The following is a 20,506-nucleotide window of genomic DNA, read 5'->3' as shown; positions in this document are numbered from 1 at the left end:
TCCTTTATAAATCCTCAAATTTGGCAGTGAGTCAGACTACTTTCGATGATACTACAGATGCTGTCTGAATTCTTACTGATTTTGCTACTCATTTGAGACGTAGAATACTATGACTTTACATTATATTCTGTATTGCGCTATTACTGAGAACCTTCCTGGCAATAACGTTTGCATCTGTACCTTTATATTTCTGTATTGTAACCCTTGAATTGTTGTAATAAATATCTCTAAATTTTAGAATTCTGCCCTAGAATTCACTTATTAAGTCTGTTCATACTTAATTAACTGTATTCTTGATTTGTTGTGTTGTGCCTTGCGTTGGGAAACATTGCCTCATTAAATTGAGGTTTAACACCATTTTCGATTCATCACTGTGGGCATATGGTTCAGGAGTCTTGTTGGGGTGTAAAAATGTAGGGGTTCCCTGTGCCCATATTACAATTTTTTTTGTAATAACCACAATATGCAACCAGGTTTGAACACGAAGGACACAGGCTACTGGATAAAAACATGCATATGAAATATGTCTGAGCTAAATAGGGCATGCTAAATAGTCCACAAATATCTTTTAGAACTTGTACCCACATGACTTACAAATACTTATATTTATAGAAGTTTACGTAACAAAGCACTCTAAGCTCACCTGTGCGACTACTGATGAATTCTCTTCTTTCAATGCTGCTATTGCCCATAGAATATTCTTGTTCCTCTTCTTTGATAAAGAATGACGTGACTGGTGTTTTAAAAATGTGTTCTGTATGAGATGAAACAGATAATTAATAAATGTTTCCCACAGTCTGTGAATCTAGCATACCTATAGTGTGGAGTTCCTTCCACAATACACTCTTATCCATTTTGACTGTCTTCATTTTCGAGCATGGTTTATTCTTTTTTTCCTTTACCTTTGCAAACACCTACTTTGCATGCAAGTGGAGGTATTTAATGCATATTTATATTAATAAGTTAGATCAAATGCTTATCTTAGACCACTAATTGTATTTTTATGGACACTGTTGAAAAAAGTAAAGAGAGCAGTACAATTGGAAGAGAATAATCAATGACATTAAAAGAGGAAAAACAAGAAAGAAGAGAAACATCAAATGAGGACAATAAAAAATATAAAAAATAAAGGTAACCAAAAATACCAGCATGTGTCCATCTATTCTGACACCTACAATGCTACCAGACATAAAGGAGTAGCTTAAAGGAGAATTGGACTCATCCAGGACATGTACTTCAATAAGTCTTTGCAGATATATGAGAATTTGTCCTTGGCTTATTTGATTTGGTTGCCTAGCACCTTTTAGTGGCATTGATCTGCTTTGTTTGACAAATCCTGATTAGACTGCTTCACTGACCCCTACACCTGCACACTTTGGTAGATCTCTAGGTGGACTAGAAAAGTAAGGCAGAAACACAATGCTACAAATGTCATTAGGTTTAATAGCCAATGCTTGATTTGTGCCAGTGAATGCTATGGGTGGGCAATGGTACTCATTTCTATGGATCAGAAGGAATAATTTCTTACCTGTAACTCCAGTTCTCTTGTAGGGGTATTTCCATGATAAGTCATATGCACTTGAATAGTCCCGCCCACGTGCCGGGACCCCGGTGCACCTCTTTAGATATATCTTCTTAAGTGGATATTTTTCGTCTTTCTTCAGGAAGGCCTGCCAAGACACTTAAGAGATGGAAAAGACAATAATGCAGCCTAACTAAATAGGCTACAATGGCAAAAACTTCATCTTGAAGTGAAAAAGATAGCCAGTATACTATGTTTTGTGCAATTTGTTATGGTGTTTAACACACAGAAAACTCCCCTTCACAAAGCTCCTTTGTTCATGATAGAGATAAAAGGATGGGACAGAGTAGCCCCATAAGCTGCCATTAAACTAGACGCTGTGCCTTTAAGAAAACTCCAGAGACCACCAGTATCGCATGATGCACAGCCAGTGGCAGTTACTTCAGTTCTTTTGGAAGGCGATGAGAAGTGAATGCTTATTCTTTATAATGGATATGTCTGTCTATTCCACCGGGGAGGAGGGAGGGTTGCTTATGACTTGTCATGGAAATACCCCTACTAGAGAACTGGAGTTACAGGTAAGAAACTATTCCTTCTCTTGTAGGGGATTTCCATATATAGTCTAAAGCAATTGAATGGACTAGCAAGCCCACCCCTATAAACAGACGCAGTGGAAGAGACAGAGAATTGAACTGCAAGTTTAAGCAAAGAGGTTCCGAAGAGAAGCCTGTCCTACTTGAGCATCTGCCTTGGCATAAGAGTTCAGGCAGTAGTGTCTTGTGAATGTATGGACTGACTTCCAGGTAGCAGCCTTACAAGTCTCCGAAATAGGAATATAACAAAGCAAGGCCGCAGTAGCTGCCTTTCCTCTGGTAGAGTGAGCACTAGGCTTACCAGCAAGGGATTTGTTAGCTTTTTGGTAACAGAGTCAAATACAAGAGACAATCCATCTGGAAATGGATTTTTTTAGAAGTCGCTAGACCTGTACGGAGAAAGCCATAGTTTACAAATAACTAATCTGCTCTCCTTATATCCTTAGTTTTGTCCAGATAGAATTTTAAAGCCCTTCTTACATCCAGGGCATGAAGCGATCTCTCCGCTGGAGAAGATGGATGCTGGGAAAAAGTAGGCAAGAAAATAGTTTGGTTCACATGGACATCGGAAATTACCTTAGGGAGGAATTTCGGATGAGTCCTCATAACCACTTTAGATGTATTGACAACTGTGCATGGTTCTTGACAGCAAAGTGCCTGTATTTCGCTTACCCTGCGGGCGGAAGTGAGGGCTCTTGCATTAGCGCTTTGAACCCATTCATAAGGCTACTCATCAGCATCTGTCTTGAAGACAGCTTTCTTGTGGCTATCACTTCCTTGAATTTTTACTCTTGCTAGTCTATTCAAGTGCTTAAGACTATACATGGAAATCCCCTACAAGAGAAGGAATAGTTTCTTACCTGTAACTCCAGTTCTCTAGTAGGGGTATTTCCATGATACTTATTGATAAACAAATCATAATCATACCCCCCATCGGGCATCCGCCATGTTCGTCCACCACCCGGTGGAGATCACACTTTTGGAGCATGAATAACCAACGCAGGTTCCATCACGCTGGGAACGGCACGTTCGGCCACTCTAGTGTTTCAGTGCCGCCCCGCGTCACACACCCTCTGCGTGATGACGTTTTCGGCAAACACGGAAGCGATTGCTGAATATAACACCCGACCGGCAGCCAGCGCTTACCAGCCTTGCCACGGGGAAGCCTAACAGGTTATACAGCGGGAGCGTTTCAATGCACAAGTAAGACTCTGCCTTGATGGACGGCGGTTTTTACCGCCGCATTGTCACTGATTGAAATAATGGCTTTTCATCGCAATTTGCCTCTCCTCTTGAATCGGCCTTAACCCCCTTTTCTCCTTTTATAGAGATTGTTACTAGGAGGCAACTTTACCCCTCCGTTACTCCCCCACACCCCGGGACAAGATTAGAAAATCGATCACTGAACATATGTAATTACGTGTGTGATTATTTTCTTTTTACAGATGCATGCAGTATGACAGTTTGCACATGCTTTCATGGGGACATTTTAAACCACATACTTTCCTGGCCATAATACAAAGGACCAGCACAATTGTCTGTACATATAGGTATAGGCACACATTGTATTCCACGTTGAAAATGGATACCACTAGACACAAGCATGAACCTTTTATCTTTATACAATTAAGCATGTGTATGTTTGTCTGTCAGTGTGCACGGCACGTTATGTCTCAAATAGACACCACGTAGTCTGACTCAGTGATAATTACGCTGCACCTACCATTTACTACCAGTACAGTCGATATCCACAGCATGAATGTGTTTGGTCACTGGATATCAACAGCTAGCACTGGTGATAATAGATACCTTTTGGTATTACAATGAATGTAATTGTTTTAAATCTGTATTTTGCCTTACAGGTATTACACATTTTTAGAGGACACTAAACGGGCAGTCCTCTAAGCATGACATACACTCCTTAGCGCGAGTGTTAATATGCCATACACGTGGTAATTTTTTACCACTCACTAATTCCTGCACTTATGTTCACTTTTTGGAGAGGTCCTGAAGAAAGCCCGCCCATTTTTTCATAGGGCTGAAACATGTCGACCAACTGACATTATTCGCAGCTACACATAGTAACTGGAATATACTGTCCACTCTCTGTTGTTATTTTAATCATACCCCAGGGCTCCAAGAATAAAAATAAATGGTAGTACACTGGAGGTATTTTTAATAGTAAATTCACACACATAGTTGACACATCACACCACCTCAAAAAACAACCCGCTCCACTGTAAACCAGGTGTTGCAGCACAGTCAGGTAGCATTCGGCTGCCTGGCTGGAACCCAATGATGAAGCATGACACCAACCAGGTTGGTGTGTGAGGGGTTTATTAACAAACCTATGAGGTGCCACTTTATCACAAACGTCAGACAGTAAGCTACTGCTGGCCGTCTTCTTTTGTTTATCAATAAGTAGCTCGGGACAAAGATGGCCACTTAAGACTCCTAACTCTCCTCTTTGTTTTTGAAGTATTTCCATGATACGTCATAAGCAACCCCCCTCCTCCCCGGTGGAAAAGACAGACATATCCATTATACAGAATAGGCATTCACTTCTCATCGCCTTCAAAAAGAACTGAAGTAACTGCCACTGGCTGTGCATCATGCGATACTGGTGGTCTCTGGAGTTTTCTTAAAGGCACAACGTCTAGTCCTTTCATCTCTGTCATGAAAAAAGGAGTTTTGTGAAGGGACGTTTCTGTGTGTTAAACACCATAAACAATTGCACAAAACATAGTATACTGGCTATCTTTTCACTTCAAAATGAAGTTGTGGCCATTGTAGGCTGCAATATTGTCATTTCCAGCTCTTAAGTGTCTTTGCAGGCCTTCCTGAAGAAAGACGAAAATATCCACTTGAGAAGATATTTCTAAAGAGGTGCTCCGGGGTCCCGGCACATGGGTTGGACTATTCAAGTGCTTATGACTATACATGGAAATCCCCTACAAAATAACTTATTTTTCATGATCAGACTTTGATCCGGAGCAAGGAAGAGAAAGGCAGAAAAATAAGGAAAGTAAGTCGGAAAATAGAGGCAAATGGAGACAGCAGGGATGAAAAAGAACCTTCAACATTGAGATAAAGAGCCAGGAAGTGTAGTGTGGTGGAAAAAAGAGGAATGAAGTGGAAAAAAGAGGTATGAAGTGGAATGAAGACTTTGCAACGTCAAAGTTAAGCAGCACTGGCAGCAGACTTCTATAAAAATTTTGGGCCTATGCAGGTTTGTTTTATTTGACAAATTAAGCATTGCTAATAGTTTTTACAAGAATAATAGAAGTATTTTTGAGGCTCCGTTATTACAGGAACTCCTGTGATCTCTTCGTTGTTTGCCAGTGAAAACTATGGTGAAGGAATTAGAGAGTGTAATAATCGTTTAAACATTCAGCAAACTGATCATATTAGAACTTTGGAATGTTGGGAGCCCCATTCAAAACAATGGAGTGCTCTGGGTTTCTAATGGCTGGTAGAAGCCTCGAGCTCCAACATTCCAATGTTTGTTTACAGATGTTGATATGCCCTCGGGCTCTATGAGACCTTTGTGTTACAGATTAGAGCATTCTGCCTTCAAGGGGCAGAATGTTTCAATAGCCTTAGAGCCTTTAGCTTGGCCTTTAACGCTAGAGCGGGGTTTTAATGCCCAGAGAGCCCGCTATGGTGGTCTCTAAGGCTATAAAAGATGTTCACCACCACCTTGACTTTAACATGTATTCAAGAGCTACAACACTTGGAGGCCCTATTCTCAAACTACATTTTCCAGTAAGTTTAGTAGTACTACCTATCTTTATGTGCTGAGATCTCCACCCGACTGCAGAGATATCCGCAGACGTATGTATATGTTTTTGTAGTAAATGTGGGAAAGACGGGTGAGTAGCTGTAAAATGGGAAATGCTTACAACTAAGTAGGTGGAATTTAGGGAGGAGTAAGGAGGGTTTTAGGAAGGGCTAAGGAGGGAAATAGGGACAGACACCCACATAAAAAAGAGTAAGCTCATTCCTATTAAGAAACTGCAATTCTAAAAGGCCCCAAAACATCTGTAAATGTACTCCAGCTCACACTTGGAATATGTAAAGCACCACACATGGTACTGCAAAACTCTCCAATAGAAAATAATGGACTTAAAATAAAACCCATAGGAAATTCTGTTAAAATAAATCAGTCTATTTCAACTTTTTCAAAATGTATATACATTTAATTTTATGTTTAAACATTTAATGTGTATATAAAAATTACACATTATTTTATTACAAAATACTTTTATCACTTCTTAAATTAAAAATAGATGTATCTTTCTTTTTTTTAAATATCTAAATTTATTTAAATAAATTCCGTAAATAAATTGTGGTAATTTTTACTATATAATAAATACATATAAACATTTTACTGTAGTTGGGATTTTAAAAAATAAATTTTAATTATTTTAAATGTAACACAATTAAACTAATTAAATATTTAATTCACAATTAAGATATTAATGTTGTAATTTTTTTTACTTTGCTCTACATTTGAAACCAATATATGTATAACTAGCTGTACCCGTCCAGGCTTTGCTGTGGCTCACTCTGGTTAAATGGAAGAGAAAGAAAAGAGTAAGCGCACGTTTCTAATATGTTTAATTTCACAATACTTGTGAGTATACAATATGTTTTTGTGACTATTGTCTCTATGCGTCCCTTGTAGTTGTTGCGCAGCAAGCAAATCGATAGGGTCTGTTCGGCCTTTCGAATAAAAACACGCGCGGATTGTTCATGCGCGTATTCGAATCCAACGTTGTGTATATATAAACACGCGCTAATGTTGCAAAGCGAACCAACTCTTCCCCCCTCCCTCCACCCACTTCCCGGTCTGCCTTCTTGACACCAACTGTCCATCCTAATATATGTAGACTATTGTCTCTATGCGTCCTTTCTTAATGTTGCAAAGTTAACCAACTCCTCCCCCCTCCCTCCACCCACTTCCCGGTCTGCCATCCTGACACCAACTGTCCATCCTAATATATGTAGACTATTGTCTCTATGCGTCCCTTCTAGTTGTTGCGCAGCAACCAAATCGATAGGATCTATTCGGCCTTTGATTAAAAACACACGTGTATTGGACACACGCTTATTCAAATCCAACGTTGTGTATATATAAACACGCGCTTAATCGAATCCAACGTTGCGTCAAAATTTCAAAGCAGTCAGTGAAGAGTTTTCGGAGATTTAAGATTTTGAACAATTGAACATTGGCATTTTTATGTGTCTGTTCGGGCTTTCGATTAAAACACGTGCGTATTCGAATCCAACGTTGTGTATATAAAAACACGCGCGTATTCAAATCCAACGTTGTCAAAATTTCAAAGCAATCGGTGAAGAACTTTTGGTGATTTACGATTTTGAACCTTTCTTAATGTTGCAAAGTGAACCAACCCCTCCCCCCTCCCTCCACCCACTTCCCGGTCTGCCATCCTGACACCAACTGTCCATCCTAATATATGTAGACTATTGTCTCTATGCGTCCCTTGGTGTTGTTGCGCAGAAACCAAATCGATAGGGTCTGTTCGACCTTTCGATTAAAAACACGCCCGTACTGCACACGCGCGTATTCGCATCCAACGTTGAGTATATATAAACACGTGCTTAATCGAATCCAACGTTGTGTCAAAATTTCAAAGCAATCGGTAAAGAACTTTCGGAGATTTAAGATTTTGAACAAACGAACATTGACATTTTTATGTGTCTGTTCGGGCTTTCGATTAAAAACACGCGCGTATTCGACACGCGTATTCGAATCCAACGTTGTGTATATAAAAACACGCGCGTATTCGAATCCAACGTTGTGTCAAAATTTCAAAGCAATCTGTGAAGAACTTTCGGAGATTTACGATTTTGAACAAACGAACATTTACATTTTTTATTTATATAGATTATTCACATTAATTAGTGACGATAATACACTACATCATGTGTTCCTGTGAACAAGGCTAAACTGCACTATAAAAGCACTTCATCAGCACATGTAGGTGTATGCAGCATTTCTTCTCCTATGAAAAATTGAAAAAAAGAATGGCATCTGGAGATATATATATATATATAGTTAGTAATTATTTAAAACACATTTATACATTTACCTTTGAACCTTTGAAATATTTCTATTTTTTTCTTAACCATAAATAAAACTATTCGCATCCAACGTTGTGTATATATAAACACGTGCTTAATCGAATCCAACGTTGTGTCAAAATTTCAAAGCAATCGGTAAAGAACTTTCGGAGATTTAAGATTTTGAACAAACGAACATTGACATTTTTATGTGTCTGTTCGGGCTTTCGATTAAAAACACGCGCGTATTCGGCACGCGTATTCGAATCCAACGTTGTGTATATAAAAACAGGCGCGTATTCGAATCCAACGTTGTGTCAAAATTTCAAAGCAATCGGTGAAGAACTTTCGGAGATTTACGATTTTGAACAAACGAACATTTACATTTTTTATTTATATAGATTATTCACATTAATTAGTGACGATAATACACTACATCATGTGTTCCTGTGAACAAGGCTAAACTGCACTATAAAAGCACTTCATCAGCACATGTAGGTGTATGCAGCATTTCTTCTCCTATGAAAAATTGAAAAAAAGAATGGCATCTGGAGATATATATATATATATATATATATATATATATAGTTAGTATTTATTTAAAACACATTTATACATTTACCTTTGAACCTTTGAAATATTTCTATTTTTTTCTTAACCATAAATAAAACTTCTGTGAAATTTCCCTATATTTTCCTATGGTGAGATCTTCACTCCAGTGGCGGAGATCTCCACTAACAGAAGGAGAGATACTTATAGTAACTTTACACTTGTAAATTCAGTCTTAGGAGTTTCCACCTCCTCATTTGATGACTTGGAGACTTCTAAGTCTACACCTACTTGCAAATATCTACTCAGAAATTGAGAACAGAAAAAAAGTGGAGAGTTACACCTATGTGTAGGGGTAGATCTATATGTGAGAACACTTGCTGGACCATTACTTTGTTTGGTTAACCCAGATCCCCACAGAGTTGCACAGTTGGGCCTATGTACCTGTATCTGTTGCACTGTATAGGGACTTAAGTATGTTGGTCAGATATGATTAAAGTCAGATGCTAGGTGATTCATAATTTGCAGTATTAAGACTATTTAGTGCAGTTAGCGCAAAAACTTTTTCAAAATGTATATACATTTAATTTTATGTTTAAACATTTTATGTATATATAAAAATTACATATTATTTTATTTCAAAATACTTTTATCACTTTGTTAAATTAAAAATAGATGTACCTTTCTTTTTTTTAAATATCTAAATGTATTTAAATAAATTCCGTAAATAAATTGTGGTAATTTTTACTATATCATAAATACATATAAACATTTTACCGTAATTGGGATTTTTACAAATAAATCTTAATAATTTTAAATGTAATACAATTAAACTAATTAAATATTTAATTCACAATTAAGTTATTAATGTACCATTTTTGACTTTGTTCTACATTTAAAACCAATATATATAACTAGCTGTACCCGGCCACGCTTTGCTGTGGCTCAGTCTGGTTAAATGGAAGAGAAAGAAAAGAGTAAGCGCATGTTTCTAATATGTTTAATTTCACAATACTTGTGGATATACAAAATGTTTTTGTGACTATTGTCTCTATGCGTCCCTTGTAGTTGTTGTGCAGCAAGCAAATCGATAGGGTCTGTTCGGCCTTTCGAATAAAAACACGCGCGTATTGTACACGCGCGTATTCGAATCCAACGTTGTGTATATATAAACACGCGCTAATGTTGCAAAGCAAACCAACTCCTCCCCCTCCATCCACCCACTTCCCGGTCTGCCTTCCTGACACCAACTGACCATCCTAATATATGTAGATTATTGTCTCTATACGCCCCTTCTAGTTGCTGCGCAGCAACCAAATCGATAGGGTCTGTTCGGCCTTTTGATTAAAAACACGCGTGTATTGGACACGCGCCAATTCAAATCCAACATTGTGTATATATAAACACGCGCTTAATCGAACCCAACGTTGTGTCAAAATTTCAAAGAAATCAGTGAAGAACTTTCGGAGATTTAAGATTTTGAACAATTGAACATTGGCATTTTTATGTGTCTGTTCGGGCTTTCGATTAAAACGCGCGTATTCGACATGCGCGTATTTGAATCCAACGTTGGCTATATAAAAACACGCGAGTATTCAAATCCAAAGTTGTGTCAAAATTTCAAAGCAATCGGTGAAGAACTTTCGGCGATTTACAATTTTGAACCTTTCTTAATGTTGCAAAGTGAACCAACTCCTTCCCCCTCCCTCCACCCACTTCCCCGTCTGCCATCCTGACACCAACTGTCCATCCTAATATATGTAGACTATTGTCTCTATGCGTCCCTTGGTGTTGTTACGCAGAAACCAAATCGATAGGGTCTGTTCGACCTTTCGATTAAAAACACGCCCGTACTGCACACGCGCGTATTCGCATCCAACGTTGTGTCAAAATTTCAAAGCAATCGGTGAAGAACTTTCGGAGATTTAAGATTTTGAACAAACGAACATTGACATTTTTATGTGTCTGTTCGGTCTTTTGATGAAAAACACTCGCGTATTCGACACTTGCGTATTCGAATCCAACGTTGTGGCAAAATTTCAAAGCAATCGGTGAAGAACTTTCAGAGATTCACGATTTTGAACAAACGAACATTTACATTTTTATTTATATAGATTATTCACATTAATTAGTGACGATAATACACTACATCATGTGTTCCTGTGAACAAGGCTAAACTGCACTATAAAAGCACTTCATCAGCACATGTAGGTGTATGCAGCATTTCTCCTCCTATGAAAAATGTAAAAAAAGAATGACATCTGGATATATATATATATATATATATATATATAATATATATATAGTTAGTAATTATTTAAAACACATTTATACGTTTACCTTTGAAATATTTCTATTTTTTTTAACCATAAATAAAACTTCTGTGAAATTTTCCTATAGTGAGATCTTCACTCCAGTGGTGGATATCTCCACTAACAGAAGGAGAGATACTTATAGTAACTTTACACTTGTAAATTCAGTCTTAGGGGTTTCCACCTCCTCATTTAATGACTTGGAGACTTCTAAGTCTAACCTACTTGCAAATCTCTACACAGAAATTGAGAACAGAAAAAAAGTGGAGAGTTACACCTATGTGTAGGGGTAGATCTATATGTGAGAACACTTGCTGGACCATTACTTTGTTTGGTTAACCCAGATCCCCACAGAGTTGCACAGTTCGGCCTATGTACCTGTCTCTGTTGCACTGTATAGGGACTTGGGTGTGTTGGTCAGATATGATTAAAGTCAGATGCTAGGTGATTCATAATTTGCAGTATTAAGACTATTTAGTGCAGTTAGTGCAAAAACGATTCAAGAAACCATATCAGCACCACGTAAACAGAACCCTGAATACTTAACCCGAACCTATATTTTATTGCTTATTTAATTAAATAAAATTCTCAATTAAAATCACAAACATGCACATCTTAAAAGCCTGGACCTTGGTACAAAAAATAACACTACAACATAACAGAGTAGTCAATCTCAATTATAAAATCTATTTCTATACTACTCTATGTAATCAATTAATTTTAAAAACCTTTAAATAAGCTCATGGAGTGCCAAAGGCAAGACTGTCTGCGCCCGACCAAACTTAAGGCTAGATAAGCTGCCAGTTCCTCCATCTAGGAACAAAACATAGTGAGACTCTCTTGGCTTCCAATCTGCCCTTCTTAGATTAATGGAACCTTCAGATATGGCTGTAATACATTCTTCTCTGCCCTGCCTTAATTTGAAACATATTGATTTAAAAGTGACACAAAGCTCAATAATTTCACCCCTCCCCTCAAGTCCCAAGCCACTAAAGCGCTGCTTTTAAATTGGCTCTCTTTAGAGAAACATTATGTAGAGGTAGTAGAGGTACATCACCTAAACATCGATCATGACAAAGAATTACTTTTCACTACTGAAACCTGGCTCAAACCAGATTCTGTCCCTGAAATGACACCGACTTTGTAATTAAACACATTGATTGTGTAATCAAAAGGGGGAAGAGTTGCTTATAATTATAGATCACATTAGATTGTGCCCACCTATTCTGTGGTCATGATTCAGGACGCTAAGTGTTTACCCCTGGAAATAAATTTAGATCTGTCAACCACTTTTAAAAGTATTCTGATCTTGGTAGGGTGTGGGTGACTCTAGCGTGTGCAATTGCCAAACGCAACATTGCGCAGCTTTGGGGGGCGGCTCGGGCACCCAGGGTTGGGAAATGGATGGAAGATCTAGATTGGTGCATGTTTCGGGAGAAGTCTGTGTATGTCTCGAGGGGGCGACCCCAGAAATGGATCAGGATATGGAGCGCATAGAATGCATAAAGGGGGGATATCTGTGAACCCCCTGCACTGGAGCCAACGATTGTGGACCTGGAGAGTTCTTAGGCCTGGACTTTTTCCTATCTTTCAAGTACTGTATAACGCCTAGAAGTCAATGTTGGAATCTTGCGATTGTGGTCTCTGCATTTCGGTCACTGTTTATATGTGTTTTTGTTCAATAAAAAGATTTAAAAAAAAAAAAAAAGTATCCTGATCTACAATAATTTTGTCTCATTCTCTGAAAATGCTTTCTGCCTGTATGCTTAACACCAACTACTTAATTCTGCTGGGCGAATTTAACCTTCCTACTGACGACTCCAAGATTCTGAGGCCCAGGAATTGCTAAATATCTGCCAACTGCTGAATTTGGGCGGATTATTGACTGGATCTACACACCTTGTGTGCCATACTATTGCTTTGGTGTTTTACTCTTTTCCATAAATTGAGAACAGCTGGCCTGTTCCGACCATAAGATCATATGCTTCTTAATTCAGCCCTCATATAAAATTCGTTGGTGATCACCCAGACACTTTTCAACATCATTGGTCAAACCTGAACCATAATGACTGGGCCAATATTTCAGAAATATCTAGTCCTACGTTAATTCTTGATGCTACTAAACCAGGAAAGCACTTTCTTCTAAACCTTCTAGCCCAATAGTTTACTGAAGACTTAAGGTCCGATTACGACTTTGGCGGTTTTACCGACAGCCCACCCGCGGCAGTTTGGAAAATGCTGCCAAGCCCGCGACATTCTGCCCACCATATTATGACTTTACCATGGAGCGGGTGGTGTGTGGGCGGCAGAGTCATGGCGGCAGTACGCTTCTGCTCTGATAAGGAGTCTGACGCCAATCCCGGCCATGCTACACTGCATCCAACCAGTCAGGCGCACTGCTTCCTTGCATTACATTGTGCAATCAAAACAGTGCGCGCACCCAAGCCAAAGGTATTAGAGATAAAAACAGGAGTACCATTTACCTTTCAAAAGGGCACATTTGCCGTGGAGGCAATTTTCCTCTCATGACCTGCCTTTCTGCAGACTCTCCCATGGCGGTGACCCTGCCAGGGAAAGGATGGTGAAAAGCTAGGTCATCATTTGCATGGTGAGAAAAATGTCTGCACCGGCTCCATGGGTCGCCTCTGCCTCTCCCTCAGCATTAGCTGAAATGATGGCGGTGGCAGCGGTCTCACTGCACATATCAAAATCGAGTGGTTGGACCGCTGGAAACGCGACATCGGTCCCATGACCGCCGTCATCGTAATCAAGCCCTTAGTCTCTGCTAAACAGTGTTTTACACATATGGAGAGAAAGTGGATGCAAATTATAATGTAGAAGATTTCTCCATTTATATGTCAGAAAGCATTTGTATAAAAACTTAGTCTGGAAGGCTGAAGCAAATTTTTTTCAAAGCCATATCCGCCATTCCAAAAATCCCACCAAAGAAGTGGGTGGGAACTATTTCATAGTTTGGCCTTCCTGACTACAGCTGCCTCCTGTATTCAACCAAGACAGGAATTGTTTCAAGATAAGCTCTTACATGCACATGCATCATTGTTGGCTTTTGCGATCCCTTAATTGCGATTTTTAAGGAATCACAATTAAGGAATCGCAAAAGCCTTTGCATGTAGAAATCGCTTAAAAAATAGCGATTTCTAAACATTCCTTAATTGCGACTCGCAAATTGCGAGTCGCAATTAAGGAATACCTCCTCATTCATTCCTATGGGCCTATAGGCCCAATGGAATGAATGGGAAGACATTCTCAATTTGCGAATCTCAATTAGAGAATCGCAAATTGAGAATGCAATTTCAAGGCTGCCAGGGTGTCAAAAGGACACCCTGTTGCACCCCTGAAATTGATCCGTGCACATATGTTGCCCACACACATGCCCTACGGGCATGTGTGTGCGCAACATGAAACTTTGAAAAATGCACAAAAGTGCATTTATCAAAGTTTTTGCAAATTACCATGAAGTTCAGCTTCATGGTAATTTGCTCCCCCAAATAGCGAAATCGCTGATTTTTTTACTTTCATGCATTGCATTTAAGGAATCGCATTTTGCGATTCCTTAAATGCAATCGCAATTTGAGAACTCGCAATTAATTGCGAATTCTCAAATTGCGAGGGCCTTGACCCATGATGCATCGCAAAAGACAATTTTGCGATCGCAAACAGCCGATTTTTGCGAATCGCACTGTTTGCGATCGTAAAAGGCTTTGATGCATGTGCCTGTTACTACTTAATAAACTGATGTTGATTTCTATATACTGTGTCCTCCCTGCCTATGTCCACCTGCTCTTTTATGAACTGCTTCACCCTACTGGCGTTCTTTGAGCCTAGCCCCTTCTAATCAGGTGGTGTGGGCAAAGTTACATCTTCTTTGGGCTCGCCACAAGATCCTTGTCAAAAAGTAAGCGCAATGATTGTCCCAAAACTTACAGCTCCTGCTTATTGGCCTTCATCATCCCGGTTCTAAAAAAAAAACTAAAAAAACACGTAAGGCGCAACTCTCCATTTTGTCAAAATATTGACTGTTTTTCCCTACTCCCTCTGACTGCAAAAGTTACATTTTCCTCCTACTTAGTAGACCACTCTTTCCTAAATCATCGGCAAACCAGGTTCTAGAAAAACGTCAGCACTGAAACGGTTCTTGTGAAAGCCACAAACGATATTCAAATGATTTTGGAAGCAGGTGACGCTGTTTCTTTGATTCAGCATGATTTGCCTGCTGCCTTTTACACTGTGTTTAATGACATCTCGCTAGTGGCTTGAAGACATTGGTGTCAGAGGAATAGTTGGTTTTCCTCTTTTTTGACCCAATCACACAAAGGCAATGTGCCTGGCCAATTTCCAGTCTTCATTTAAATCCATTACTACAGGAGTGCCACAAGGCTCTCCTTTAAGTCGACCTCATTTAAAACCTGCATTGGGGAAGTGTCCAGTTGAACGAAAGACAATTCCTTGATCCTCAATGCAGACAAGATGGAGGTCCTTATCTTTAGAAATCCGTCCTTTTGGACCTCAGAGAGGTGGTTGGATTCTCTCAGACCGCTTCCCGCTGAGGCTCACCAGGCTTGCAACCTACATATCATCTTTGATAATCAGCTGTCTTTTTAACCTTACATTAGAAATCTGATTTACACCTTCTTTGTGTTTTGAGCATCATCAGAAAAATCCTGCTTTCTTTACCAGTTTCTCTAGGTAAATGTTGGTTCAAAACTTGAGAGCCTAGGCTTGACTATATAATTCTTTGTTTGTGGGTCTTCTCTTTAACCTGCCTCATACACTGCAGTTAGTGCAGAACTCCTCTGCCTGCCTGAAATTAGGTCTTGGCAAGCCTACCGACACTCTGTCTATTTTACCCAGCTTCACTGTTTGCCAATATCCAAACAGAGCACTTTCAAAGATGATTGCCACTGTCACAATGCATTGCCTCTCTGCAGGATAACCACTTATCATCATTATTTTCTTTATAAACACCTCTAAGCGACCGGCGCTCCAGTCCCCAAAACCTTCTCTGTTCCTTAGCAGTGGTGGTTTAAAAAAAATAAAAAAGAGTCTAAGGTGGACCCCTTTTTTTTGTCGAATTATCAACCAACTTCCCTACTCCATCTTACTTCGAAGACCAATCATTCCTACATACTCTGCATCCCGGCTTGTGGGAAAATGTCAGTAATGAAACAGTACTTACAAAAGCCAAGAAGGCCTAGAATGCTCTAACCCCGAAACTTTGATCTGAAAAATGTCTACTAAAGTTCTGCAAACTACTAAAAATACACCTTTTTCCCCATTTGCTGTTAGAGACTGTTCTGTGCTTTCTAGCTTACTCAGTACAGGACAACATTTTCTGGGGTAAACACGGTCTTTATAAAATGTGGAATCAATAAATAAAGCTGGATGACTCCTTCAAATAGAATATAACACTGTCTTTATATGGTAATATTCCTAATTTAAAAAACATATTTTAGTGAAAAATGTGCATCTGGCTTGTGTTGTTCAGGGAAACGAATTCTACCTTCAATGGAGCATGGCCAGTCAGTGCAGGGAGACATAAGTGGACTCTAAAGAGATGCTGAACTAATCAACCGTCAAATATCTCTAGAAGGGCGAGAATGAATTTAGCCTTGATGATGTTGAAAATGCGTATTTGCGAGATTGACATAGCAGTACGAAACAAACGGCACAGTGCGAAGTGCAATGAGTTTGCTCTGGGTTTCAAAAAGGATAATTATTGTTGGTGACTACCAGTCTCATTAAAATAGACCATAGAGTATTCGTAAATTGCAACCTGCTCAAATTTTATATTATTAAAGGGCTAGTGAGTAAAGCGGACTGTTGAACGAGAAAGGACAGAGCAGAGGTATTAACAAGTGTGGAGCTGATTTACTGGACAACAGTTTGAAACAAGCATTTACAATGCAATAGGTCTCGCAGCATTAAAGTTTGAGCTATTGGCATTGTATATTACAATGTGTTGCATTAATTTGTTATCAAACTCTGAATTGTTTTATAAAGATGATTTGCAAACTGTCAAATGTTGCTGAATAGTAAGCAACGTTGTGAATAATATTGTTTGCTAGTCATCCTTGGGTACCAGAGTACTTCACTTGAGGCAGAGGTATTATCTTTAGACTACAGGTGCCGGTGCCGCTTGAGCTAGAAACAGGGCCAGCCACTCACTACTCTGCACTCACTACTCACCACTCACTACTCACTACTCTGCACTCACTACTCACTACTCTATTTACCACTCACTACTCTACTCACTACTCACTACTCAGCACTCACTACTCTACTCACTACTCACTACTCTACTCACTACTCTACTCACTACTCACTACTTTACTCACTACTCACTACTCTACTCACTACTTTACTCACTACTCACTACACTACTCACTACTTTACTCACTACTCACTACTCTACTCACTACTCTGCACTCACTACTCACTACTCTGCACTCATTACTCACTACTCTGCACTCACTACTCTGCACTCACTACTCACTACTCTCTACTCACTACTCTCTACTCTCTACTCTCTACTCACCACTCACTACTCACTACTCTGCTCACTACTCTACTCACTACTCACTACTCTCTACTCTACTCACTACTCACTACTCTACTCACTACTCTACTCACTACTCTATTCCCTACTCACTACTCTGCACTCACTACTTTACTCACTACTGTACTCTACTCACCTCACTACTCTACTCACTACTCACTACTCTGCACTCACTACTTTACTCACTACTCTACTCTACTCACCTCACTACTCTACTCACTACTCACTACTCTGCACTCACTACTCACCTCACTACTCACTACTCACCTCACTACTCTACTCACTACTCACTACTCTGCACTCACTACTCTGCACTCACTACTCTGCACTCACTACTCACCACTCTGCACTCACTACTCACTACTCTGCACTCACTACTCACTACTCTGCACTCACTACTCACTACTCTGCACTCACTACTCACTACTCTGCACACTCACTCTGCACTCACTACTCACTACTCTGCACACTCACTCTGCACTCACTACTCTGCACACTCACTCTGCACTCACTACTCTGCACTCACTACTCTGCACTCACTACTCACCACTCTGCACTCACTACTCACTACTCTGCACTCACTACTCGGCACTCACTACTCACTACTCTGCACTCACTACTCACTACTCACTACTCTGCACTCACTACTAACTACTCTGCACACTCACTCTGCACTCACTACTCTGCACTCACTACTCTGCACTCACTACTCTGCACTCACTACTCACTACTCTGCACTCACTACTCTGCACTCACTACTCTGCACTCACTACTTTGCACTCACTACTCTGCACTCACTACTCACCACTCTGCACTCACTACTCACTACTCTGCACTCACTACTCTGCACTCACTACTCACTACTCGGCACTCACTACTCACTACTCTGCACTCACTACTCACTACTCTGCACTCACTACTCACTACTCTTCACACTCACTCTGCACTCACTACTCACTACTCTGCACTCACTACTCTGCACTCACTACTCTGCACTCACTACTCTGCACTCACTACTCACTACTCTGCACTCACTACTCGGCACTCACTACTCACTACTCTGCACTCACTACTCACTACTCACTACTCTGCACTCACTACTCAGCACACTCACTCTGCACTCACTACTCACTACTCTGCACTCACTACTCTGCACTCACTACTCTGCACTCACTACTCACTACTCTGCACTCACTACTCTGCACTCACTACTCTGCACTCACTACTTTGCACTCACTACTCTGCACTCACTACTCACCACTCACTACTCACCACTCACTACTCTGCACTCACTACTCTGCACTCACTACTCGGCACTCACTACTCACTACTCTGCACTCACTACTCTGCACTCACTACTCACTACTCTGCACTCACTACTCACTACTCTTCACACTCACTCTGCACTCACTACTCACTACTCTGCACACTCACTCTGCACTCACTACTCTGCACTCACTACTCTGCACTCACTACTCTGCACTCACTACTCTGCACTCACTACTCACTTACTACTTTTTAGTTCCATCTTAAGTGCCCTTTAGTATTCGGTGGTTCCGTGCTACAAGGGTAAGAACACCGCCTTCATTCTTTGAGTCAGGCTAGCCTTAAAACTTTAAGAGCCTGAGCTCCTAACATATCTTCACTAAAGGGTCGGGTCTGGTATATCACAAGCTGAGGGGTCCGTTTTCTAGAGGTACGCGTGGTGGCTTGGGTACGATTTGCGATGGCCAACGTTTTATTAACTTACGAGAGTAGCGTCACCAAGTTTTAAAATGTTAATACCCCCAGGGCGAGACGTTTCTACTCCTTCACGCCGACAACTCTTTGGTACCCCGGGGGTGTCAACTAGAGCTCAATTCTGTTTTTCGTGAGAAGTCCTGCCTCCTCGTGCTTCTGTCAGTCAGGCCCTCGAGCGCGCTCTCGTTTCTCCTCCCTCCTCCCCTTACCTCCTCCCGCAAGCTCGGCCCCTGCCTCCCACCGCTTTCCTCGGCAAGCCGCTCGGTGGCGCCCCCTGCAGTCGGTGGAAGCGCACTGCAGCTGCCCCACTCCCCGCGCCTCTCGATGTGAGCCTCCCAGCGGAGCTCGCTCGCTCTCCCGGTTCCATTTCCGTGGGATCTGTTCCTTCTCCACATCTGAGCGCGCATCCGGCTCGGCGCCGCTGGAAAGGTAAAGCCGCAGCCGGAGCTTGGGAGGGAGCTGGGCTGGTGTTCGGGGAGCAGGGAGAGAAGGGTGCTTGGTACCGAGGTAGCCAAACGCTGACCAACATAACTGCCCCTTGTTAAACGAGACCCCCCCAGTCCATGACGTTAACTGCTTTCTGGACCCCTCCCCCAGCAATGAGTTCTCCCCGTAAGCTGAAGTCAAGATGTCGGTTGAGGGGGAGGACGGCGCCCAGTGTGAATCCTCATGCCCTTGTCATTTCGTTGGGTGGAGGGGACGGTCATGCCTCCTGCCTAGTAAAGCATGGCTTAAGCCTCGGCCGAAACCTAGCTTCCTTGGGGGAGTTGGGTGAACACAGGGCACCTCTGCCCACTGGAACCTCCCGCTGTGGCTGCTGCTGAGTGAGTGTCAATATTTACAGTGTCTCAGTGACTTTCATATCCTCGCATTTGCACTGTCTGTCCTCGCTTCACGCTGCTCAAATTCTCTGATAAACATCCCCGCCCTCAGCGTGCCTTTAAATGACAGAAATGCATCGTTTATGTGAAGCTCCTCCAAGCAATAATGTTTGGCAGAGCCATAAAATGCAGCTTGTATGCGCGTGTGTGTATGTGTGCGGGGGGGGGAGTCTCTCTGTATGTATGTGCGTGGCCGCTTGTGTGTGTGTATGCGCATGCGTGTGTGCTTCCCAGGAGACAGCGCC

General features: G+C 40.9%; 1 protein-coding gene across 4 annotated transcripts in view; it reads right to left on the bottom strand.

Annotated features, from left to right (window-relative positions):
• LOC144818736 (uncharacterized) overlaps positions 1-20,506 on the bottom strand; it is a 224,650-nt gene that overhangs the window by 13,432 nt on the left and 190,712 nt on the right. For all 4 annotated transcript variants that reach the window (XM_078676434.1, XM_078676432.1, XM_078676433.1 and 1 more), the window contains one exon: positions 644-754. In XM_078676434.1, the coding sequence (XP_078532560.1) occupies positions 644-754 (111 nt within the window). The remainder of the gene's footprint in view (positions 1-643; positions 755-20,506) is intronic.

The sequence above is a fragment of the Lissotriton helveticus genome, chromosome 2_1, assembly GCF_964261635.1.
Source record: "Lissotriton helveticus chromosome 2_1, aLisHel1.1, whole genome shotgun sequence".
NCBI lineage: Eukaryota > Metazoa > Chordata > Amphibia > Caudata > Salamandridae > Lissotriton > Lissotriton helveticus.
This window is presented reverse-complemented; position numbering and strand designations above follow the sequence as displayed.